Source organism: Balaenoptera borealis, assembly GCF_965194805.1.
Source record: "Balaenoptera borealis genome assembly, chromosome: 11".
In the NCBI taxonomy this organism is placed as follows: Eukaryota; Metazoa; Chordata; class Mammalia; order Artiodactyla; family Balaenopteridae; genus Balaenoptera; species Balaenoptera borealis.
Window position 1 is genome coordinate 111846955 of NC_138868.1, and position 24872 is coordinate 111871826.

The 24872-nt window shown below is 50.6% G+C and overlaps 2 protein-coding genes across 4 annotated transcripts; one reads left to right on the forward strand and one right to left on the reverse strand.

Moving 5' to 3' along the window:
* Window positions 1-302: 302 nt before the first annotated feature.
* On the reverse strand, window positions 303-4940 carry THYN1 (thymocyte nuclear protein 1). Of its 3 annotated transcripts, XM_082341088.1 has the most exons (7): window positions 4664-4940; window positions 3086-3267; window positions 2271-2339; window positions 1813-1905; window positions 1203-1298; window positions 806-956; window positions 303-502 (listed from the first exon to the last, which is right to left on the reverse strand). In XM_082341088.1, exons 1-7 carry the CDS (start codon window positions 4704-4706, stop codon window positions 456-458), a joined length of 681 nt encoding a protein of 226 aa, XP_082197214.1. In that variant the 5' UTR covers window positions 4707-4940; the 3' UTR covers window positions 303-455. The 3 variants fall into 3 exon arrangements, with proteins under 3 accessions (XP_082197214.1, XP_082197215.1, XP_082197216.1); XM_082341089.1 differs by lacking the exon at window positions 1813-1905; XM_082341090.1 differs by lacking the exon at window positions 1203-1298.
* Window positions 4941-5034: 94 nt separating this feature from the next.
* On the forward strand, window positions 5035-23085 carry ACAD8 (acyl-CoA dehydrogenase family member 8). The gene is made up of 11 exons (XM_082341082.1): window positions 5035-5250; window positions 9586-9686; window positions 10129-10298; window positions 10922-11031; window positions 11448-11524; window positions 11843-11980; window positions 15298-15433; window positions 15516-15613; window positions 18867-19019; window positions 19592-19694; window positions 22256-23085. The coding sequence occupies exons 1-11, from the start codon at window positions 5142-5144 to the stop codon at window positions 22306-22308; spliced, it is 1248 nt and encodes a 415-aa protein (XP_082197208.1). The 5' UTR covers window positions 5035-5141; the 3' UTR covers window positions 22309-23085.
* Window positions 23086-24872: the final 1787 nt, after the last annotated feature.

Below are 24872 nucleotides of genomic sequence, written 5' to 3' on the forward strand. Positions count from 1 at the left end.
CCCTCCTGGTGTCTGTGGCCCCTGGTGAACAATGACACCCACTTTATTAATGCCTGTTTTAGACAAGCACGTGGCCGAGGAAGGAATTCTGGTTTTACTCCAGTCTGGCAACCTGTCCTGAAACTGCTGGTTTTACCCACTCTGGGACCAGATACTTCAGGGGTGGGCAAGGAAGGCTGGTGTAGAGACAATCCATGTTAGTGGGTGTCACCAGACTGGGCCCTGCATCTGGCCGAGAGGATGTAAAAACGTGCAGTGGAGTATTCTACCCCCGATGCTGATTTAAAAGAAATGCCTCCAACTCAGACATTCATGTTTTATTAAAAAGGACCCAAACCCGACGTCTACACACAACCCCGGGTGAACACAACCAGCATGTTCCCCACGCCGCCTTTTGTCTTGTGGAAGCTTGACTTTGGGGCAACATCTTGCCCACTTCAGCAGCCGTGTCTCCGTTAACTCGGTTCCTTTTCCTCCAGGCTCAAAATAAAATCAAACTCCTCTGCCGAAAAGGGCAAGAAGAAGAGGAAGAATTAGGTCTGTGTCTCCTCCTGAACAGGGCAGTCATGGCAGGCATTTCTCAAGTCGCAAGGCAGGTAGTCGTTCACTCGGAACCCTCAGGGGCGTTTCGACAGGTGCCGAGCACGGCTGCCCTGGGCAGCTCGGGGGGGCTCCTCCCTCGTGGGAGTTACAGGTGGGGAGACAGACTCAGACCTTGACCGCTGTGCTCGGGGCTCACCAGCTATAGTACGTGTGGATTCACCGTCCCTCTGGCGTGTGATCAAAAGGCAAGGGCCGTTCTTACCTCGGCTCAGGGGCTGGACCGAGAGTCTCTGGCGGGTGAAGAGAGCCATGTTTTGTAAGGGCCCGCCAGTGGCTCTGTGCGCTTGGTGGTGGGTCTTGAGCTCAGCCAGTGGGATGAAACGCTTCATCATCCGAACAAACTGCACGTCCACCTGCATGGCAACAGTGTGTGGGACAGAAAGCCATGTCCACTGGACTCTGCCTGCTGTGTTTTAGCTGCTTGCAGGGGGTCCTAGGGCCTGGCTGCCAGTGTTTGTCCTTCTCTCCAAAAGCAGGGTAACCTCACCGGACTGACAGCGGGGCTCTGTGCCCCGATCTAAAGATACCCCAGACCTTCTTCCTCCCTCTCTGTCCATCCTTTCTCTTTTGTGAAATAGGAAGAATAGTAGTATCTTTACCATGGACCATTTGGGGTTGTCTTCTTTGCTGGATGGATCATAATGGGGATTGTTTTTCTCAAACTGTGTGTGGTCTGGGTATGCCTCCTTCACAATCTGAAATTAAAGCCAAGTCTCCAATCATTTGTCTGTCCAGTCAGCTCCATGGCCAGGCTTTAGTCCAAGTCCAACTGTCATTTCCTACTCTACGTATTCTTACCCCATCTGTCTCACTGGTGAGCCACTGAGGGCTCAGGTATCTGGAAGTAATACACAGTCTAAGGCAAGCAGAGGAAATCAACCCTATTTTGACAAAAATCTTAAAAGTATGTCCTAAACCAAACATTAAAGGTTATTACTGGTGCCACTGTTTCTCCACCTGCAGTTAATTCTATCCTGGTAACTCCTGGCCTGGAAGAGCTACCATCAGGCCTGTTTTTGAGTGAAAGACCAAGGTGCAGAAATGGAGAGAGGTGTGTGCCAGCGGGGCCGGAAATGAAGGCCTGCCTTGTTGCAGTCCTGTCACATGTTTCTGAGACAGCAGGGATAGGGAGGAGGGTTACCTACCTAAGCTGTTTCCCTAACCTGCAATGAAAGGAGATGGACTCAGACCTAAGCCTGTACAACCGACCTTCATAAGCCCCACAATGCCTGGCTCTCTGCAGTTGCTGTGGTAGAAGAAGGCTTCTTCCTCCAGCTTCATGGCTCTCAGAAAGTTCCGGGCCTGTTCCAGCAGAGAAGAAACAAGAACTATCCTCCCACCGGCCAGAAAACACTAGCCCCCGGAAATCAAGTCTGCTTTTATTAGATGAGATTTTGTTTCTTGCAGCTTCCCCCCCCCACCCCCCCCCCACCAGTTCAATTCAATTCTTGCCTTTTACCCAGAGTTGTATCAGGACACTGGCTGGAACACAGGCCATTTGAAAACTGCATGCAGTCAAAGCAATCAAGGCATTTGTTAATATATTTTCAGGTTTGGGTTCTGGGAAAAAACAACCTTGGCCAAGAGATTTTGCTACTGAATAAGTCAGAAGGAAGCAGGCTTTTATCCCCCGCCCTGGGTCTCGAGGTCCTGTCTAACCCGCTTACCTGGTAGTTGCGAACACCATCCCAGCATGCTGTCTGCTTGGGCTGTGCTTTGAGATCCTCAATGCTGAACTAAGCAAGAAATAAGGTCATTCAGTAAACAATCCTGGGCCAATTGGTAAGAATATATGGAAGCAGACAAGTTCCTTCCCCTATAGGGTGTTGCCAGCTGGCGTAGCATATGAGCTTACTGGGAAGCTCTTCACAGAGCCACTCATACTGCGCAAGTAGAAGTTAGCTTTGTGTTACCTTGTTAGCCTTGCTAATTAAGAGGATTAGCTGAGTGGATAATCTGGTAATTGCTGATTATCTGTATTTCATTTATTAAAATATTATATATCCCTTCTATAGTATCTCTAATTTTATTTTCTCCAGGCTACTACGAAATTTGATTTACATTCGCCTCCTGTGTACCAACTGTTGGCAGGGAGATACCTAGGAGCATGGCAGGTGGCGAGAGAAAGGCAACCTAAGACTGAATGTTGCCTAGTTCGGGGGTTGGAAAACTATAGCCTTCAGGCCAAATCTAGCCCATGCCTGATTTTGCAGATACTTTTATTGGAACTCAGCCACACTATTTGTCTATGGCCACTTTCTTGTGATGCCAGCAGAGTTGCAACAGCACCACCTGGCCCTTTAGAGAAAATTTTTGCCAACCCCTGCCCTAAGTAGAAGATTCACAAAACAGATAGTGGATGGCAATAAATCCTGTTGATTCTATTCTTTATCACCTTTTTCCTACCCTTCGAAGGTAAGAAGTGGGTGATGGGACCCTGTGGTGTCCCCCATGCACTTTGGAGACAGGTGCGGGACCTCACCTTCACATCTACACCTTTCTCCAGTCGGCTTTCTGGCTCTGACTTCATCAGCCAGTAGCTGCTTAGATTCTTCCCACAGTCTTTAGAGGCTGAAGTCTCCTGGAGGCTGGAGTTCTCCACCTTAGCTGATGCCTCCCCTGGGTTCTCAGTTTTGGTACGTTTTCCTTCTGGCCCCTTCTTGTCTGCAATAGGAGAAGAAAAAAGAAGAGAACTTTCTTGCTTGCTGAGAGAGAAAGTTCTGTTGCAGGAAAAGCACATGCTTTGGAGTCAGAGCTGGACTCAAATTCTGGAGCTGTCAGTTACTAACAGTGGCAGCTTCATTGTTGAACTTGTTCCTCATCTATAAAAATGGGACCAGAATGCCTACCTTACAGGACATCTTCTGGGTTACCCATTCAGTGGGATAAGGATACCTCCCGTGGCATCTATTAAGTAAGTAGTCAGTGAATGTTTTCTTTTCCTCACCCTCTCCTCTGCCTTTGCTGGGGCTGTTCTCTCCAACGAGGAAACCAGGCACCTACTGCACGGACTTGCTTTGATGATTAAATAAGATAATACAAACAATGGGCTGAGGCAGTGTCTGGCGTTACCATAAATGCTCAATAATATTAGCTATTATGTCACCTCGACTTCTTCCTTCTTGTTCAGTATGCTCTGTGGCCTGCCTCCTTTCTACTCCTTGAAGTTGCCAAGAGAAGCTGGATAAAACAGCCACTCTGGACTTTGCAGACATGGTCAAGACTGGACTTTATCCTACAGAGTGAGGGAAATGTGCCTGGAGCAGAGTGGGTGCCCAGTAACTAACAGCTGTTAAATTCTTACCCTACGTCCTATGTGTTACCACCCTCACTGTAACTCAGTCTACACAATCTATGAGGTGTTCTGTCCATCTGTAAGATGTGTCCCAGATCACACATCAGGGCCTGCCACGCTGGTCTATCTGAATCCACTTAACGACCATCCTACGCAGCCTCTGAACCAAGTCCAAGCTCCTACGTATGCCATCATGATGGACGTCTAACACGTGGAACCTTCCGAGGGTCCTGGGGGTCCCCCTGGACTTGATCAGCACACTGTAAACACCGTGTGTGCTGTTAAGTAACAATGTGTTGTGGGCAACTCGGAACCCTTCCCCGTCTCGAAGAAGCACTTTCTCTGCCGTTCGTTGCTTTGCTGCTGCTCCTCTTCCATTTAGAATGCCATTCATCCTTGGGAACACAACGCGGATATCCCGCGTTCCTACCCATTCTTTACGGCTAGACTCAAATCCCCTCCCTCTCAAGGCGTCCCCCCAACCCCTCCCTGCTCTCACAGCCCCAGTGACCCTTTCCTTTCCTCGTCTGGCTCCCCGGGGAGCGGGAACTGTAAGTGACCGGCCTCAGCGCCTGCCAGCCCGTATCCCAGCTACTTTTCGTGCTTTCCAAACAGCTACCGCTCGGACAAGCAAGCAGCAGAGGGGCCCTGGGCATGAGCCTGGTGGGAGGCTCGGGACACCGGACCTCAAAACGACCCACTTGGGCCTTTCCCCACGCGCAGGGGCGGAAGGTGAGCGGCGCTGAGCAGCCGGGCGCGGCTCACCTGGCCTCGCGGCCCCCGCCGGCCTCTTCCGGGCTCGCGGCATGGCGTCCCCGCGCGCCGAGGAGCGAGGGTTCCGCCGTCGCCCAGGGCGCCCGCGGAATCCTCCCGCGTTACCCACGCCCGTATGTCCGCCTAGCACAGACCGCCGCTGAGCGCCCCCGGTGGTCTTCTCTCTCAATCACCGCTACCCGCGCGGGTCCGCAGGCCTTCGAAGCGCTACCCCCACCCCACCTCCCCGCACGCCGCAGGGCGCTGCAGAGCGTCCCCGCGGCGCTTTCTAGTCTTGGCGCGCGCCCCGGGGGCCTCTGGGAGTTGTAGTCCCGTCTCCTCGCGCAGGCGCCCCGAGTCCGCACGCGGGGCCACGGCGCGCACTACAGCACCCAGCGTGCGGTGCGGCGCGGCCCTTGTGGCCGGCCGGCCGGGGTCACCGGCGCTTAGACCTCTGCCCGAGCAGAAAAGAGTGGAGCAGGCGGCGGCTATGCTGTGGGGCCGGTGCTGGCGTGTCGGGGCGCGGCTGCGCGGTTTGCGCGGCGGGCTCCAGGCCCCCGCCGAAAGCGGCCGTCGGGGCGTGGTCTCCTGCATCGACCGTAAGGCTCGCCCGGGGGTAGGGGTCCGTCCACCTGGCCGGCCCGGCCGCCCTCCTGGCCGGCCCGGCCGCCCTCATTCACCGCGTCGGCCCGTCCGGGCGCCCCGGGCCTAGTGGTCTCCCCGGCTTAGACGTGGCGCGGCCCCGGGAGCGGGCGACCCTCGTTGGCTCAGCCCGGTCCCGGTGGCCGATGCTGGTCCGTCCTTGTACAGACCGCCCATACCGTGCTTTGCGTTATGAACCTGGCGGTACGTTTTGTGAGGCCGCCCCTGCGACCTTTTCTCTCACAATTCGGAGCTACGTCGTTACCCATCTGCTGTCGGATAACGACGGGCTCCGCCGCGGAAGCTCGTGACTTTGTTTTTTTAAATCACAACCATCGGTTTTAAAGGCAGTAAGAATGTGAAAAGCCCGGGACTGGTTGTGATTGGTGAACAAAATCTCCGGTGATACAAGGTTTGCTCCCATATATAAATTATAGAACAACACCTATAACTACAAAACACTTCAACTGTTGAAATTTCTGCAGAAAAATAACCTGTTGCAAATGGGAAACTACCAGAGCTTACAGATCTGAATGTCTCCTGGCACCAGGCAAATAATTTCGATGCCAGTAACGGAGTGGGGGGGACCTAGGCCGCCTAGGAGGTAACCAGACACTTTGTGACGATGTCGGGCGCCTAACCACTTTTTTCTTTTGAAGTCTTTCTTTTTTAAAATTTTTAATAAATGACACTTGAAAACGGCAGAGTAGCTTCTGAGGGCCTTAGCTCGACATCCAGAGCTGTAAAGGACGCCAAGGTATAGGACAGTTTTCTTCTCAATGTCCTGAAACACCTTCACAGGGTGCCACCCTATCCTAGCACTTAGAATTCGGTAAGCAAGGTCACCTTTGTTGATTGGCAACAAATTGGTTAAATGTAAGTATTTCCGGTGGCTAGTGGTGTAACTTCAACCAGTGTTGAAGGTGCTTTTTAATCCTCTTTTAATTAGTAAAATGAAAGGAAACTGTCCTTTTAGTGTATCATTCTACATATTAGAATATCAAGTTAATGGAAGTGATCAACAAATGTTTCTCATTGATTCATGGCATATTTTAATGTGAAAAGTAATTTTTAAGAGCGTCATGATTTTCATTATGTCTGATATATCATTTTACAGATGAGGAAACTTGCTCAGTGTCTAGTGCAGCCCCCTGGTTTTACAACGGGGCACCTGAGGCTGAGGGAGGAGTCTGGAGGCCTGACTTCCTGAAAATTGTATAATTAATAGTTGCAGACCCAGCTCTTGAACGCCTGGTTCCTTGTCCAGCGCTCCCTCATTGTGATTTGCTGCAGCTTCCCAAGCATTCCTTGAGCACCAGGATTCTCAGAACTGTTGAGTCTCTGGCTAGGTTTGGCCTTTGGATGCATTCAAAGATTCTTTTTTTTTAAAAAAATAAATTTATTTATTTATTTATTTATTTTTGGCTGCATTGGGTCTTCGGTGCTGCATGAGGGCTTTCTTTAGTTGCAACGAGCGGGGCTACTCTTCGTTGTGCGCAGGCTTCTCATTGCGTTGACTTCTCATTGTGGAGCACAGACTCTAGGCACGTGGGCTTCAGTAGTTGTGGCACAGCGGTCTCAGTAGTTGTGGCTCGCAGGCTCAGTAGGTGTGGCTCGCGGGCTCTAGAGCCCAGGCTCAGTAGTTGTAGCGCACAGGCTTAGTTGCTCCGCTGCATGTGGGATCTTCCTGGACCAAGGCTCGAACTCGCGTCCCCTGCATTGACGGGCGGATTCTTAACCACTGCACCACCAGGGAAGTTCCTGGGTTTCGTCTTGTTTTGTTTTTCAGTGCATGTTTTCTGAGAACTTAGGTATTTTTACTCAGTAACCATGCTTTCTTGTGTATAATTTACTTTTTAACTTGCCTTTTCCACTTTTTTTCTCCAAGCAGTGTTCTCCTTTTGTTAGCATTCCATTATCTAGAATTGATTATTATCTATCTTAAATAAATATGTAATTATGTTGTATTTATACAGGTGCACCTCAGAGATACTGCAGGTTTGGTTCCATACCACTGTAATGAAGCAGATACTGCAATAACGACTTTGTTGTTTTCCCGGTACTTGTAAAAGTTACGTTTACACTGCACTGTAGTCTATTAAGTGTGCAGTAGCATTGTGTCTAAGAAAACAATGTCCATACCTTAATTTAAAAATACTTAATGGCTAAAAAAGGCTAAACATCATTTGACAACACAGGGTTGCTACAGACCTTCAGTTTGTAAAAAACACAGATTCTGCAGAGAGAAATGAAGGGCAGTGAAACAAGGTGCGCCTGTATATCTGATTTGTGTACACCCATTCCCTCTTATTTACTTTGTACGCAATTCAGATCTACTTCTTAAACCTTTTATAACCTGAACTACTTGTTTTATTCTGTCAAATACTAATAATAATATCTGTAGACACGTATTGAGCTCTTGCTGGGACGGAAGTTTTGTAGCCCGTGTACAGTCAGATGTTTGCTTTCTCACCACTTACGTCATCCTTTGGGTGACTGGACCATTTTCATCTTTGACACCCCAGCACTGCTCCATGGTAGACACTCAGTCAGTATTCTTTTGTGAATGGAAAATGGCCCGACTCCCAGGCAAGGAGCCATGAATTGTTTATCCCTGACCACGTTTCCGAGAGCAACACCCAGCGTAGTTTTCTGCTTTGGACTTCGCAAGGTCGCGTTTGTCTTTAATCCTCACAGCTCTTCACTTCTGAGTTTCCCATGTTGGTGAGGGTCCTGCTACAGACAGACAGCTTTGTCCTGCTTCACGCAGCAGCCGCTCCTGAGGCCCAGGCCTACCCCAGAGACATGTGCTGCCGCCTGCCCTTGTTCTCCGTGGGAGGGGCCGCGCAGGACAGTCGGGCACTGAAGGAAGTCGTGGTTGGGGTGCCTGCACGCCTCTGGTGCTCTTACCATCACCCCAGGACCAAGAGGCTGAAACCTTAGAAAGCAGTGCAGAGCCCGGCACTTCCTCTTCCCCTGACGTTTTCTCAGCCACCACTGCGCCTCCAGCTGCAGCAGACACATGTGAGGCAGGCGGTCCCTTCAAAACGGCAGTCCTAAGAAAACAAAAGAAAGATAATGTGAGCAGCGTAAGTCCATCACCCTGTGCAGGTTGCTGACCCTTCTGCATGGTGGCTCCCAGGATTCATGGTCCGTCCTTTTCTAGATTCTCTACACGGTCCCCAAAAGGTTGTGGTTTTTCACAGGAGCTTTGCTTAGGTTCTTCCCTTTTAGCTTTTCTGGCCTGCCTCTAGCTGAAAGTCTTATCACCTTGCAAAACGGGAAAAATATTTCAGGCCCACATGACCAGCTAGGTGGCCTGTCGCTCTGCTTTCCAGTTGAGTCCTATCTCGTTCCGCACAGTGTTTGAAAAACAACATAGAAAATAAATAGTGTTCGTGTCATTCGGGGAACTGGCTATTTAAAGAAAAGTTGTAAAGTAATGACACTGTGAATTGAGTGGTCACTATTTCACGTAGGCTGATGCAGATATCTTTCTCCTAAAGAGTATCACCTCCGATGAAATACTGGAATAGTATAGTCTTTTACAAAATGCTTAAGGTTCTAGAGAAACTTGTCCTGATGAAGCTCCACTACCTGTCTGTTGGTATCGCTCAGTCAGTTCATTTCCTTAGCTTTTAAGTAGCTTAGACCTGGAAGTGAAGGAGTTACCCAAAGTCACGGCATTAACAGTTAGGAAAGAAAATAGTCTAAAAATTCTGAATCCATTCGGTGAAGACGGATTTAGGAAGGCCTTAGCCATGTTTTCAACACTGGAAGACTCATTATCATTGTTATCAGTGACTGTCAAATGCACAGCTTTGTTACAGGATCTTTTCCTTAATTTGAAAGGTAAGCCAAAGTACCGTATCTTCCTTTCCTGACTGATCTTTTAAAATGAATATGTTGTAGCTGGTAGACAAATACGCACAGATTCCAATACCGAGAACGCAGGACATCCTGAAGGAAAAAAATGTTCATCAAAATTTGAGGGTCAGTGTGTGTTTATTATTCCTTTAATGTGCATTCATGAGGAGGAAGAGATAAAGATGAGTATTGAAAGAATAAGTAACACGGTAAATGAAGTCAGCCAGTCTATTTGGGAGTAAAGAAGGAAGGAAGCAGGTGATGCTCTATCAAGACGCTGATTAACGGTGGGTGCTGGAGGTGGTGTGCCGTGTGGGAATGCTCTCGTAGGCCCACTGCCAGCCCGGGCTTCGTGGTGCTTCTTGCTTGCGGTGCACTACCCTGACCCCTGTCCTGGCTCCGAGTAAATGCCGCCTCGCCCACAGCTTCTACGGGACTAAACGAAGAGCAGAAAGAGTTCCAGAAAGTGGCCTTCGACTTTGCTGCCCGGGAGATGGCGCCAAACATGGCGGAGTGGGACCAGAAGGTGCGGGTTTTCCTTGTGCTGGATGTTCCCACAGATGCCTCACTCAGGGACCCTTATCTCCTCCTTATGACCCAGATTGTTCAGTATTTATTCTCCACTTAAAACTCTCACAGCGAATGCAAGTTCCAGGAGTGGTGTGATTCCTTTCCTGGAAAGCATCTCCCGCATCCTGTAGATATCATTTTTTTTTAATTGCACAAAGATTTGGGTACTCTTAAACCAAGGCAATTCTATTGATAATGAAAAGAAACTTTCATGCCAGAAACCAGTCCTTACAGAATGCACTTCAACTGGTTCCACTATATAGATGACAAAAGGCACGTTGAGTTAAGAGACCCCCTACTCTCTCCCGAGTGCAAGCGTCTTGACCCTTCCTTGTGCCCTCTAAAGAAAAGGCCGTCTGTGAATCACTTGCCGATGACCCTGCCCTCTGTGTGCGCAGGAGCTGTTCCCAGTGGACGTGATGCGGAAGGCAGCCCAGCTGGGCTTCGGGGGGATTTACGTACGAACAGACGTAGGAGGGTCTGGACTGTCACGGCTCGACACCTCTGTCATCTTTGAAGCCTTGGCCACAGGCTGCACCAGCACCACAGCCTACATAAGCATCCACAAGTGAGTGGCCAAGGTGGGGAAGCACAGTGACGTGCTCGTGCGGGTTGACTGGGAAATTTTATATCAGCAGGGAGAAGGTTTCTCTTCTCAGGTTGGCTGTCCTTGAAGGACTAGACAGTTAAAAGTTCACACTGAGCTCTGCTGCTCCCTGTTGGACTTGAATCTGTCATCTCGTATGTTGCTTAGAGAATGCTGGCCTTCTCCCAAATTCCAGATTGACCTGGTACCAAACAGGCTTCTCCAGTGGAGTGGTTGGGGCCTGTTCCCTTTTCCTCAACCCAAAGATGAAGCCTCCACTAATTTGGGAAAGGACATAGGACTCCTTGATTTTTAGGGAGCTCAGTTAACCTAACTAGAAATAGTATGAACAGCATCCAGGTGAGAAATACCTTGGCCCTGGGTACGTCTGGGTAGTACGTGTTCCAGGAATATGTGTTAATCCAGGCCTTTGCTTTAAAGATGAATCTTCTCAATTGTGACTTTTCCCTTCCCACTCTGTTCTGCTTCACTCTACTTTGCTGCCTTTGTTCTCTTTCCCCATTCCCCTCCCCCCTCAAATTTCCTTTTCTTTTTTTCTTTCCGTCTTTATCTCTGTCAATGTCTCTTCTTGGTGTACCTGTCAGCATGTGTGCCTGGATGATTGATACCTTTGGAAGTGAGGAACAGAGGCACAGGTTTTGCCCTCCACTCTGTACCATGGAGAAGTTTGCTTCCTACTGCCTCACTGAACCAGGTGGGTTTGCCGTGCTGCCGATGAGGTGCAGCGGGAGGTGTGACTCATGGGAAATCACGGGGTGTGCCTTCTCAGCCCCCGGCACATGTAGCCGTTGTTGACCAAGGGTACCTGATGGCCGTGACCTGATGTCACAAGGCGAAGAGCTCTCTAGGGCAGAATCTTTCCAGGCTGCAGACCAGAACCTCCTTGTAGGAGGCTCCCTGCAAGCTAGTGTGATGGGAGATGGAAAAGGGTCTGATTGCCGTATGCAGTTTTCACAAGTATAGAGAGCTTCTCAACCGTGTGGATTTTAAAGTATCAAACGCTGAGGTGTTTTTTATGAGGGAAGATTTCTCAGGTGGAGCCTTGCCGGGGCTCCCTTACCTTCCCAAGCTCTCTGCCACCTCTCCGCTTCCCTCCCATCCCTGCCACAGGCAGTGGGAGTGATGCCGCCTCCCTCTTGACCTCCGCCAAGCGACGAGGAGATCATTACGTGCTCAGTGGCTCCAAGGTACAAGCATGCCGTCCTCGGTCCTCCCCGGGCCACTCGGAGGCTGTCCCCGTCCTGCCTCCACAGCCTGGACCCCGGGTCTGCGAGTGAACATTCCCGGGGTGGTACGTGTGGGAGGGAACCTCACACCGACTTGCCCGTGTTCACCGTCACTGTTTCCCTTCTGGTCTCAGGCCACTTCGTTCCGTTCACTAGTGTCTCCTTTTTACAGCCTCGGTGCAGGCTCTTTGTAACCCTCCTTAGTTTCTCTGTGCCGCCATCTCTCTCACTGTCCCATCGTCGGGGGACCTCAGTGTTTTCCCCTCTCCAACCCCGCAGGCCTTCATCAGTGGTGGAGGTGAAGCAGACATCTATGTGGTCATGTGCCGAACAGGAGGACCAGGCCCCAAAGGCATCTCGTGCATAGTTGTTGAGAAGGGGACCCCTGGCCTCAGCTTCGGCAAGAAGGAGAGAAAGGTGAGTGCGATCGGACAGGGAGAGTCAGGTTGTGAGCCTCTTGCTTCTGCCCGACCAGCCTCTGCTCTGTTTCGGGAAATGGGTTCCACACTGGCTCACTGGCCTTGGAGGCTGTTGCTTCAATTAGGGTTTCGACAGTGTATCAGGTGGGATAGGGCGTTGTTAGAGTGCGCTGGGCCGCTGGTGAAGTGGCAGCATTTGCCAGTAAGTTCATCAGTGGGAGGGATTTCTCCGTCATCTCTCCTGCAGCCACTTTTGGCCTGTATTTCTTATCTACCTTCTTATCTTGATGCCCTCTTGTTCCCCCAGGAGGAAATGCTTACAGGAGACTAGAGGTCTCAGGAATGAAAAGCATATGGGCCACTTTTCTTCTCCAAATAAAAATACAGTAAAACTCACTGGAAGCGATTGTGGGTCTTTCAGTAATGTAAGAGGAAGAGTGTTTCCATAGGCTTCGGGAAGACGTTTTTAGGATTAAGAAGTAGTCAGGCCATGAACAGTAGACCTGTGGTTATGTAACTGTCACTGGTAATGAGGGTGGGATCTAGTCAGGTGGGCCAGGCCAGGTGCCTGGCCTCCGCCTCCAGCAGGTACTGTTAGAGTTGGGGCTGTTGGAGAGAAGTCAGTAATGAGACGGCCCCTAATCTACCTCTCCTCTCCTGGCTCCCCGGATCCCCGTTCGTCCCTTCACGACCTTCCTGATCCTTTGCAGCTGCTAGGAGCGCAGAGGTTCAGTGCCCCTTCTCTCGTACAGCAAAGCAGGGCCTGCTAGACACCGACGGTGCAAAGTCTTACACTCACTCCTGGGGGTACAAGAATCACCACAGCTTGTCTGGGATTATAAGACATCGTCTTACCTTTATAAGCTATGTAAGCTGTGTACACGTGGTGTATGAGATACGTAGCTAGAAGACTTCTTAATCCTAGGAATGTCTCTTTGGGGTTATAAGACAGACTGACATGGAGCCTGACATAATTTTACAGGACCGAGTTATACTGATTCTGGTGTTTGTGCTTATAAAGATAGTGATGATAATTTCAACACATCAATATTTCTGGTATCGGTTGATAGCATACCATAGCTGACAAGGTTAGGGCCTGGAGAAAAACTGTAAATAAATTCCATAAACAAAAAGCGTCTCTTTCCCTTTACTTTCTGTGTCCTCTCGCTTTTAAGCATATATATTGTATCTCTTTTTGTTTGTTTTCTTCTTAATTATTCATCTTGCTTTACCTGTCCTATAATGTGTGGGGAATTTGGAAGGGTGTCTCATTCACTGAGCAGCTGGCAGGGGTCCACTGTACCGAGTGGTGGGACAGAGCAGGGGCCGCACGGACGCGCCCCGCCCTGTAGAATCGGCCCGGAGGGCGGGCGCAGGAACAAACGCGGTGCCTTCCGTCAGCACTCAGGGCAAGGGGGCAAGGCAGGCGGGAGACTGCGACGTGGACGGAGGAGAGCTTCTCGGGGTGGGGACAGATGACTCTGAAGATGAGGTGTCCTTTGAGATGAGGTCTGCAGCGTCACCGGGGCCGGCCGTGAGGGTTCTGGGCAGAGACGGCAGTGGGACGGAGGGCCCGAGGTGGGGATGGGATGAGCCTCTTTGAAGGAGCCAGAGCCTCTCCGTGTGGCCAGGGGGTCGTGAGCAAAGGGAACGGCGTGGGGTGAAGTTGGAGAGGCAGGCAGGGCTGCGCAGGCCGGGCGCAGGGTCACCCACTGGTCGCCATGGCTGATTTGGCTGCCGTGGTGGCCTGAGCAGCCGGTCTTTCTCTCCAGCCCCATGGCCGTCTTTCCTGCAAGCACATGCTTCGACTTGGCGTACTGAGCACATTTTGTAGCTGAGAGCTTTAAACAACCAGTTTTGCATTGGCTTTGTGGGAAAGTGGTGTGAGGAATTGCTTTATCTTGGATTTAATTGTTAAAAGGTTTCGTACAGAAGAATGCGTTTTCCCGTAGGAGGGGTGGCGGTGGGAAGGCAGTCTGTGGAAGGAAAGACAGACGGACAGGACAGGGCTCGCCTGGTCCTGGGCGGGCGGGGAGGAGGGTCTTCTTTCTGGCCGCAGCTTCCCAGGGGCTCTGGGGGGTGAGGAGCGGGGTTCTCTGCCCAGGGGAGAAGGGAGGTGTTTTCACAGGAAGGGGCTAGGAGGTAGCAGCTGTTAGTATGTGGTTCTCGTTGATTGGCTGTTGTTAAGGTCTGCCTGTCTGCCCCGTTCCAGGTGTGTATGTTCTGGATGGGAGGTAAGTTCCAGGGAGACCACACAGGCCAGTGTGGGAAGGTTTCAGACTTGGGGGCCTGAAAGGCAACGAGGTCAGTGCTGGCTCAGGCGACCGGCAGGGCCTCAGGAGGTTGCAGTGAAGCTTGACTTTGACGGAGGTTGGGGATGGGGAGTGTTCCCAGGCAGGGAGCAGGAGAAGCAAAAGTATGGTTTAAAAAGCCCAGCCGCACAGTTCGCGGAGCAGTTTGAGTGGAATTGAGGGTACGGGGTGGGTGACGGACAGAAGAGAAGGACTGAGCCCATGTTGGAAGAAAAACCTTGAGTAAAAGGCTGTGGACGGAGCGCCTCTTCCCACGGCAGGGAGCCCTGAACGAGGGCAGTGGGGCTCTCAGCTGTCGGGGACCCGGGGGCTTTGTCTGGTCTTGTGCTCTTCAGGATCTGCCTCACTGAGCCTCAGCTCCCTGGGAAAAGCAGCCACCAAGAAGCCCCTCATGTGCAGGGTTTGCCAGTTTCTGTGGTGGAAATACTCTCCCCGGACCGATTTCTGGCTTCCGGGGTGATGTCACCGGGATGGTGTCGCCAGGGTGACGTCACTGGCAGCCAAGCTGGGAGAAGGTGTGTGTGACTGGCTCCCACGCTCCAGGGCCCGCGCCTCGCCGGGTCTGTGCAGCCGGTGGCCAGCGTGGTGGACGTGCAAAAACGCTGAGTTCTGCAAAGGACGAGCGTGGCTCTTGGTCATCATTATCCTTGTGCTGTCCTTGTAAAAGGACACATACCCCGAGTAATCCTTCCACTGTCAATGTCTTTTATGAAAGAATGTACTCATGGAAGTGCCACAGAGGAGGAGCGTTCTGCCCGATCCTGAAGGAGCCGTGAGAGCTGTGTGGGGACAGGTGGTTCTGGTGGAGCGGGCCCTAGGAAGTCGATGCTCTTAATGTGCTGAACGAGGAAAATCGGAGTCGACGGATCTTTGTGTGGCCTTTCTGTTTTTCCTCACTGACGTCCTCGAGGGGCTAAGCCCAGGGATCGGAGAGCCTGGTGGAGGGGGCGCTGCCCTGAGCGGGCAGCTCCCGGGCAGCCACACAGCCCCTGATTTTTGCCAGGTGGGGTGGAACTCACAGCCGACCCGAGCGGTGATCTTTGAAGACTGTGCCGTCCCCGTGGCCAACAGGATCGGGGACGAGGGCCAGGGCTTCCTCATTGCCATGAGAGGACTGAACGGGGGGAGGATCAATGTCGGTGAGGACCCCAGGGGGCCGGAGCGGCGGGCGGGCAGCGCGGTCCCCTGGCTCACTTGACGTGTTGGTACCGTCCTTCCTAGCGTCCTGCTCTCTGGGCGCTGCGTATGCTTCGGTCATCCTCACCCGAGACCACCTCAAGGTCCGGAAGCAGTTTGGAGAGCCCCTGGCCAGTAACCAGGTAACTTCCCCGGTGTCCCAGCATTTGCTCTTGTCTCTAGAACATTCTCTACAGCTGTGGGGCCCTGATGTCTCTTGTGGGTTCTGCCCCCATTTCAGCCAGAACCTGTGCTCTATTTCTGTCAATAATTGTTTAATAATTTTTGCTTATAGTCGTGAAAAGATTCGTGATACATTGACTGGCAAGAAAAAGCACGACATTTTAGAGGAGTATGCTTCTGCTTTGTTTACAGAATACATGAATATGTATAAGTTTTTTTTAATTAATTAATTTGTTTGTCTTTGGCTGCTTTGGTTCTTCATTGCTGTGCACAGCTTTCTCTAGTTGCGGCGAGCAGGGGCTTCTCTTGTTGTGGAGCATGGGCTCTAGGTGCATGGGCTTCGGTAGTTGTGGCACATGGGCTCAGTAGTTGTGTCTTGCGGGCTCTAGAGCACAGGCTCAGTAGTTGTGGCGCACGGGGTTAGTTGCTCCGCAGCATGTGGGATCTTCCCGGACCAGGGCTCGAACCCGTGTCCTCTGCATTGGCAGGCGGATTCTTAACCACTGTGCCACCAGGGAAGCCCTAAATTTCTTTTAAAAGATTTTTTTTTTTTGATGTGGACCATTTTTTTTTTCTTAAGTCTTTATTGAATTGTTACAATATTGCTTCTGTTTTATGTTTTGGTTTTTTGGCAGCGAGGCAGGTGGGATCTTAGCTCCCTGACTGGGGATTGAACCCACACCCCCTAAATTGAAAGGTGAAGTCTTAACCACTGAACTGCCAGGGAAGTCCCTGTATAAATATTAATAAAACATTTTCAGGGATACGTCTGAAAAATGCAAAAAGTAATTATTTCAGGGGGATGTGATTAGATGATTTATCTCTTTTTTCTTTTGCTTGTGTTCCAGTTTTTCTTTCTTTTTTCTTTATTGAGGTAATGCTGGTTTATAACATTATATGTTTCATGTGTACATTATAATTTGACTTATGTATGCACTACAGTGAGCTCACCACTGAAAGTCTGATTTCCATCCATCACCATACCGTTGATCTCCTTTACCCATTTCACCCTCCCCTCACCCCCTTCTTCTCTGGTAACCACCAGTCTGTTCTCTATATCTATGTGGTTTTGTTTTGTTTTGTGCATTCATTTATTGTGTGTTTTTTAGACTCTTCGTATGAGTGAAATCATATGGTATTTGTCTTTCTCTGTCTGAGTTATTTCACTTAACATAATATCCTCTAGGTCCATCCATGTTGTCACAAATGGCAAGATTCCATTCTTTTTTATGGCTGAGTAGTATTCCATTGTATACGTATACTCCGTCTTCTTTGTCCATTTATCTATTGATGGGCACTTAGGTTGCTTCCACATCTTGGCTGTTGTAAATAGTGCTGCAGTGAACATAAGGGTGCATGTATCTTTTTGAATTCGTGTTTTCATATTCTTTGGAAAAATACCGTAAATGGAACAGCTGGATTGTAAGGTAGTTCTGTTCCGCTCTTAGCCTAATGGGGTTCCTTTGTAGGTTATTGCCCTTTTTTTCTGACTGCCTTTAAAATTCTTTCTTTGTCATTGACTTTGGGCAGTTTTAATATTATGTGTCTTGGAGATCTTTTTGCGTTGAGATAATTAGGTGTTCTCTTAGTTTCATGGGCTTGTGTATCCAGTTCCTTCCCCAGATTTGGGACGTTCTCAGCTTTTACTGCTTTTTTTTTTTTTTTAATTAATTTATTTTATTTTTGGCTGCGTTGGGTCTTTGTTGCTGCCCGTGGGCTTTTCTCTAGTTGCGGTGTGCGGGGGCTACTCTTCCTTGCGGTGTGCGGGCTTCTCATTGCGGAGGCTTCTCTTGTTGCGGAGCACGGGCTCTAGGTGCACGGGCTTCAGTAGTTGTGGCTCACGGGCCCTAGAGTGCAGGCTCAGTAGTTGTGGCGCACAGGCTTAGTTGCTCCGCGGCATGTGAGATCTTCCCAGACCAGGGCTCGAACCCGTGTCCCCAGCATTCGCAGGCGGATTCTTAACCACTGTGCCACCAGGGCAGCCCTCAGCCCTTACTTCTGTAAACAAGCTCTGTGCTGCCTTCCCCTGTCTTTTCCTTCTGGGATGCCCACTGTCCTTCTGTTGCTCTTCCTGATGGAGTAGGATAGCTCTCGTAGGATATCGTTTTTTTAATCTTAGCTCTCTCTCCTCTCCTACCTGAATCATTTCTAGATTTCCGTCTTGGAGCTCACTAATTCTCTCTTCCTTGTGGTCGGCTCTCTCCCCATAGCTTTCTAATGCATTTTCCATCTCACTTATTGAGTTCTTCAGCTCCAGAATTTTGGTTTCATTCTTTCTTAAGAGTTTCAGTCTCTTTGGTAAAGTAGCCCTTCTGTTCATTAGTTTTATTCCTGAGCTCATTTAACTGCCCACCTGACTTTTCTTGTAGCTCATCGAGTTTCCTCATGCAGCTATTTTGAATTCTCCATCAGTTAGGTCCCAGTATTCCATGACTTTAAGTCTGGTTTCTGGAGAACTGTCGTCTTTCTGCGGTCCCATGTGTTACCGTGCTTCTGCATGGTGCTTAGTCAGTTGTTCCTCTGCTGGCCCATTTGAAGCAGCCAGTACCTTCTTGGGTAGAGCTTTGTTACTTGGTTCTAACTTTCCTTTGGTTTCCAGCAGGTGGCGCTGCAGTGTGGGCTTTGGTTTCTCTCGCCTCTGCCGCCGCCGCTGCCAGAGGCGCTGGGCTGGGCGTGCTGGTGCTTGCTGTGCCCGGGGCTGTGCCTGTGGCTGATGTCGCCTCAAGGGGCACCGGATGGCGGGCACCTCTGCCACATCCGGGGTTGCCTGGGTCACGGGCGCTGCCACCACAGCAGGTGGGGGGGCGGGGCTGGAGCCGGGGTCGCAGGCGCCCCGCTGTGTCTGGCTTGTTGGGTTCGGGGCGCTGCTGTGGCCTGTGCTGCTGCTGCCGGGGCAGGGGTCTCGGGCACCACGTCCACTGCCTCCCGGCCCTGCCCGCGCTGGGTCCCAGCCCGCCCCCCGTGAGGTGTGCAGCGGCGCGGGGCCCCAGGACGTGCCGGGCGGAGCTGTGGGCGTTTTAGCGGTTGTGGGTGGAAGGGACAGAGGGAGCGTCTCCCTAAGGAGGCGAGAGGCTGACGTGCAGGGAGTGCAGTGGACTTAGGACTTACGGGGCGCGTTCTTTGTGGCGCCTCGGCCCCTTAGAAGCGGCCCGCGGTTAGAGGTGCCTCTCCGAGCCTGTCTGCGTCTGGTTCTCTCCTCTCCTCTCACTGCAGTACCTGCAGTTCAAACTGGCGGATATGGTGGCCAGGCTGGTGGCCTCGCGGCTGATGATCCGCCACGCAGCCGTGGCTCTGCAGGAGGGGCGTGAGGACGCGGTGGCCCTGTGCTCCATGGCCAAGCTCTTCGCTACAGACGAATGCTTTGCGGTGAGTGGGATGCTCTGCCTCTCCTGGGTGACCGGCATGTGGCGGGCCGGCCGTCGCTCCTGGCGCGCGGCGTGAGGCGTCAGTTACTCGGGAGAGGCCCACGCGGGCGCTCTCGGCCGGCGCTTCACCCGCTCCACGCCGCTGCACATCATGTTTTGTCTCTGCCGTTTGGCTGTGCGCTGGGTGAGATGCTGCCTTTGGAAGAAGGGTCAGACCACAGCACTGTGCCATGCTTAACTGTCAGGGGCAGAGCCATTTCCACAGTGAGGCTGCATCTGCCGCTTGCCAGAACTCCAGCTGGTGTGGGGCGGGCAGCCTCTCCCTGCAGACAGCAGGCGAGAAGGGCAGAGGCCTCTGAGTCCCTCGTGGGTGGGGACGGGCTCGCTCAGGAGGCAGACTTCCCTCGTTGTCCCCGTGCACACAGAACCAGAGCCCCTCTGGCCCGGCTGGCACCTTCACCTTCCTCGCGTTGGCTCAGGGCAGGCGGCCAGATCAGGGCTGGGGTGGAGAGAGGAGCCCCTGTTCCAGAGCCTTCCCAGAATCCGAGGTATCTAATCCCTGTGTCCCTGCAGATCTGCAACCAGGCCCTGCAGATGCACGGGGGCTACGGCTACCTGAAGGACTGCGCAGTCCAGCAGTACATGCGGGACTCCAGGGTCCACCAGATCCTCGAAGGTAAACGTGGCCAAGGTGGTTCTCTCCCTTTCGGAGCCGCCACCCCTGCCGTCTCTCCCCGTGCTGCCTGTCTTCCTCCTCCTTGCTCCTGGCCCCCTCTGGAGGGGCCTGCTGTGCCCTCCTGACCTGGCCTGGGGGCCAGGAGGCCCTGCTCTGTCCCCGCGGAAGTCACCAAGTCACCCCCCTCCTGCCCTTTGCCTTTGTCATTTATAGAGACAGCGCAAACTAAGGTAACATCCGAGAAAGCATTTTGAAAATTGCAGCAGTGGCTGTTCTTCACTGTTGTACCTGGTCGTCAGGGGTCCCAGGACTTCTCCACAGTAACTTCCAGGGCAGATATGAGCTAGTTTGGTCTCCAGCCTCTACACACTGATCACGATCACCAGTGTTGCTGATGGCGCTTTCAGTAAATTAATTGTCACACACGGGCATGTTCTTGCTGATCACAGGCCCACGGGCAGGAGATGGCTAAGCTGCTGGCATCGGGCTCTGCATGGCCTTCTCCACTCCACGCTGGTGTGGAAGTCTTGAAATTACATGACTGTTGTTTAGCCAGTAGGTAGCTGAGGTTGTTACGCTGTAGCCAAGGCAGCAGATGAGGCAAAGGCTTGGGGAAGTGACTTTGAGTGAAGGAATGTGAAGGAAGCACGGGCCTCCCTGTGGCTTCTGAAGCATGCTTCTCGGACCCGACCAGCGTCAGGACCACTGGGAGGGTTTGTGAGCGCAGAGCCTCTGACTCCATGGGTCGTGGGTGGGCCTGGGAATCTGCATCGCTACGAGGCTTCAGTGAGGTTGCTCCTGCCTGTCACATTGAGAGCCACCACGGGGTGTCACGTCCAAGTCACAGGCTTCAGTGTCTGCTTTCTGCTGCAGACCTTGTCCCTAAAGTGTGTTTACGAGCATGGTTGCTAGCAGGCCAAACCCCGCCGCCTCATTCCTTCTGTGACTCCAGTCGTACGTAGCTGTTGCTTTCCAGCCTTGGTGAGTGCAGGAGACTTCCCTTCATTCTGACTCTGTCTTTCAACCCTGTTAGAATAACCGAGAAAAGCCAGCTATGCTTATTTCAGGCCACACCATCATCCGCTTGTAGGAAAATGGGCGCACTGGTCTTTGTCACTTGTTTCACCCCAGACTTTGTTACTGGATAGATAGGAAATTTCAGCTTTGACTTTATTCGAGATGTATGATTATTCATTCCTCATGGTGGTTAATGTTTCTTTTTGCATTAAAAAGAGTGGAAAAATGAAGCAAGCAACTGACCCCCCCTTCTTCCAGGGAAAATGTTTTTGTTCTTTTAAAATTCAGTTTTCTGATTACTGATGATGTTGGTATATTTATTGTTGAAGACTTAACAAAATATAGGAAAAGTTAAAAAAGAAAAAAGATCATTCATGTTTTGACATCAGAACTAATACTTTGGGCTCCTTTTATATTTAAGACCGAAAATATCTTCTTTTGGACCTTTTTCTGTGCTTGTATAGATACATTTTATTTTTTAATTTTATTTATTTATTTATGGCTGTGTTGGGTCTTCGTTTCTGTGCGAGGGCTTTCTCTAGTTGTGGCAAGTGGGGGCCACTCTTCATCGCGGTGCGCGGGCCTCTCACTGTCGCGGCCTCTCTTGTTGCGGAGCACAGGCTCCAGACGCGCAGGCTCAGCAATTGTGGCTCACGGGCTTAGTCGCTCCGCGGCATGTGGGATCTTCCCAGACCAGGGCTCGAACCCTGTCCCCTGCATTGGCAGGCAGATTCTCAACCACTGCGCCACCAGGGAAGCCCCAGATACATTTTTTAAGTTAATTTTTATTGGAGGATAGTTGCTTTACAATGTTGTGTTAGTTTCTGCTGTACAGCAAAGTGCATCAGCTATACGTATGCATATATCCCCTCTTTTTTGGATTTCCTTCCCATTTAGGTCACCACAGAGCACTGAGTAGAGTTCCCTGTGCTATACAGTGGGTTCTCATTAGTTATCTGTTTTATACATAGTGTGTATATGTCAGTCCCAATCTCCCAATTCATCTCACCCCCCATAGATACATTTTTTAAAAATAGAATTATACTACATATACTGTTGTATGTTCTTCTGTTTTATTTTGTTTGTTTTTTACCTAATAAAATCACTTTTACTATCAGGAGAGGTTAGGTTTTTTTGTTTTTTTGTTTTTAACATCTTTATTGGAGTATAATTGCTTTACAGTGGTGTGTTAGTTTCTGCTGTATAACAAAGTGAATCAGCTATACATATACATATATCCCCATATCTCCTCCCTCTTGCATCTCCCTCCCACCCTCCCTATCCCACCCCTCTAGGTGGTCACAAAGCACTGAGCTGATCTCCCTGTGCAACGTGGCTGCTTCCCACTAGCTATCTATTTTACATTTGGTAGTGTATATATGTCCATGCCACTCAGAAGAGGTTTTTTTAAAAGTAAATTTTTTCCTCACTTCCTGACATCTTTCAAGATAAAAAGCGACGTTGCCCTTTACATCCCTAGTCAGAGCTTCACTGACTCTCAGGCCCGGCAGCTCCTAAGCCCCTGCATCCTTTCGCTCTTGCAGGCAGCAACGAGGTGATGCGGATACTGATCTCAAGAAGCCTGCTGCAGGAGTAGCCCCTGGACTGAGGCTCTGATGGGAGGATCAGTGTCGAGTGGTTCCATGTGGACGGCGCTGTCACAGTGAGTCCAGGACGCGCTGGAGGGGCTGTGCTTGTCCAGGGCACCATCACAGCGTCAGCTGGAGGGCCGCAGCTGGAGGGCGGCACCTGGAGGGCGGCAGGAGCTGCCCTGGCTGGAACGTTACAAGAAGTCGTGCCGCCTTGTTTTCCTGATGCAGAGGGTGACCGGTGAACACTGACCACCAAACCACTGTCCTTTCCTGGATCCACAGAGTCTTGATTTGTCTGCCTTTTGCTGGTTCACCAGATCCCTCTTCTGGGAATCTGGGTACTTCTGTTGAGGGTTATTCCTGACTGTAAAGCAAAGGAGTGGGAAAGGAGAAATGGAGAGAAAGTGTCTTCCTGTCTTTTTCTGTTCTTTGTGCCTCAGCTAAAGATGCAGAAGGTTTCTATGGGCTGCTCTTCCTTTGCAGCAACTCCTCCTCTGAATGTAAATCATGATGAAATGAGTGTTTGGAAATCCTTCTAAGCTGTGATTTAGGGCGTATCTGCACTTCTGGACTATCTGAATATCAAGGGCTGAGATTATTTGGAACTGTGAATACTTGTTTTAGAAGCATGTGGTCTGGGAATGGTATTCAAAGTTCCTGTAACATTTCCTTATAAGTGCTTTGAGTATATTTGTTTTCTGAGTTTTTGCTTTTTTGCTCCTCTTTTTAAATGTTTTTAATCACTACATTAATAAATAAAATCTACCCCTCTCTGTACCATTTTCAGGTCTACTGGCTTTTATTTTATCTTTCTAAATAAGCCTTCACGACTATTTTTTAAATTTTTATTAACATTTAATTAAACATTTAACTAGACTTTGGGATAATAAACAAAAATCTCTCCTTGACCAAGTTGACTTTTTAAAAATAGGTTCCTTAAATTATTAATAGCCTTGTAAAGCAAGTAGTGTTTATGATTTATGAAAGTAGATTTAAAGTAATACCCAAAGATGTAGACTTTTTAGAGAACCCTGTTATAAACGATCATTGCATTATTTCATCTCATCTCTATAAAAGAAATATCCAAGGTATTTTTTTAACTATAAGTCAGTGTTTAGAGAGACCAACATATGTGCCCTTAGCTACGACAGGTGTTTTCTGTTTTGACCTCGAAGTCTAAGGCACTGTACTGGGCAGTGCAGGGGGACAGGCTGTGGGTCTACCGTGAAGTTGAAGTTAAATTTCCGCCTTCAGAAGCCTAACTCCACAGCTGCAGTGCAAGATAATGATGGGTCTACGGAAGAGAGAATGATGCGGCACAAGTGTTATAGGAAGGAATTCATGGAGGAAGTAGGAATTCAAATTAAGCCTTTATGATGATGTGTGGTATTTAAAGATAACCAAGAAAGTCAGCTTCAGACAGGAAAGAACCAGGAGCAGGAAAAGTGCAGGCTGTGAGTGGGAGCTGTTTACACTTTGCTTCAGCGGGGCGGTCCCGGGATGGAAAGATTTAAGTTGAATCTGGATGCAGCGTTACGAAGGCCGAGGTGTGGGTTTCATTTTGCGAGCAGTGGAGAGCCACGGAAGGCTCTTAATGAGGAAGATGTGATGAGGTTAATCCACTGAGAGGAACATTCTGGGATGCCCGTGGGGGAGGAATTTGAGTGGGAAAAGACGGAGCATGAGGCCGGCCAGTCAGTAGGTCCTTGAAGCCGGCGAGGTGAGGCTGCTTGAGCCTGAACTTGCCAGGTAGCAGGAGGGTGGGTGGGCGTGGTGCCGCCTTGGGGCCTGGACGGCCTCCCGGTCCTCAGGATGCTTCCAGCACCCAGTTCTGACCCAAGGCCGGAGCAGGCACGCCGTCGGTACCATTGAGAGCTCGGTGAGCCGCTGGGATTACGCACACACGTGCTTTCGCCTTTGGTCATTTATTAGAGCTCAGCTTCCCAGCAGCCTGAATTCGGGCCCTGTGGCAAGAACACAGTGAACTTGGAGCTCATCTCTGTCAGACATCGACCATTCAGCTGGTCCGTAAACGAAACCAGCAGAAGCAGAGCAGACAGGTCCTGTGGAAATCCACTGCCAGGGGCCCTGTTGGGCGCAGGACGCGCACAGGTGACCAGATGCAGCCCAACGTGGCTGGATCTGACGGGCTGGAAGGCTGCTCGGGGTGTGGCATCGAGGACCAGGCCTGCACAGAGCGCCGGGCCGGGGGTTGGGGCTGGGGGAAGGGGGGTGGCTTGAGCCGGGGACACGGTGCCTCAGTTACAACTGCATCTCCAAGGGGTCTGAACTCTTCCAGGTCTCCTCAGACTGCCTCTACTCTGACCCTGCCACGGGGGAGGAGAAATTAACCATTCCAGTATATGGATGTTTAAACAGAGGAGGGTTTCGGTCACCTGTTAAAAATGTCTCTATCCCTTATAGATTTGAGAAATTAGAAGTACTGTCTCTGCTCACAGTTATTTTAAAAACAGTAGGACTTCTCCAAAACACTTTCCTGTAAACTATCTCCTAGTTTTCACAGGGGGGTCCTTGCACGAACAGACACCCAAGAGGTTACACTCAAGAG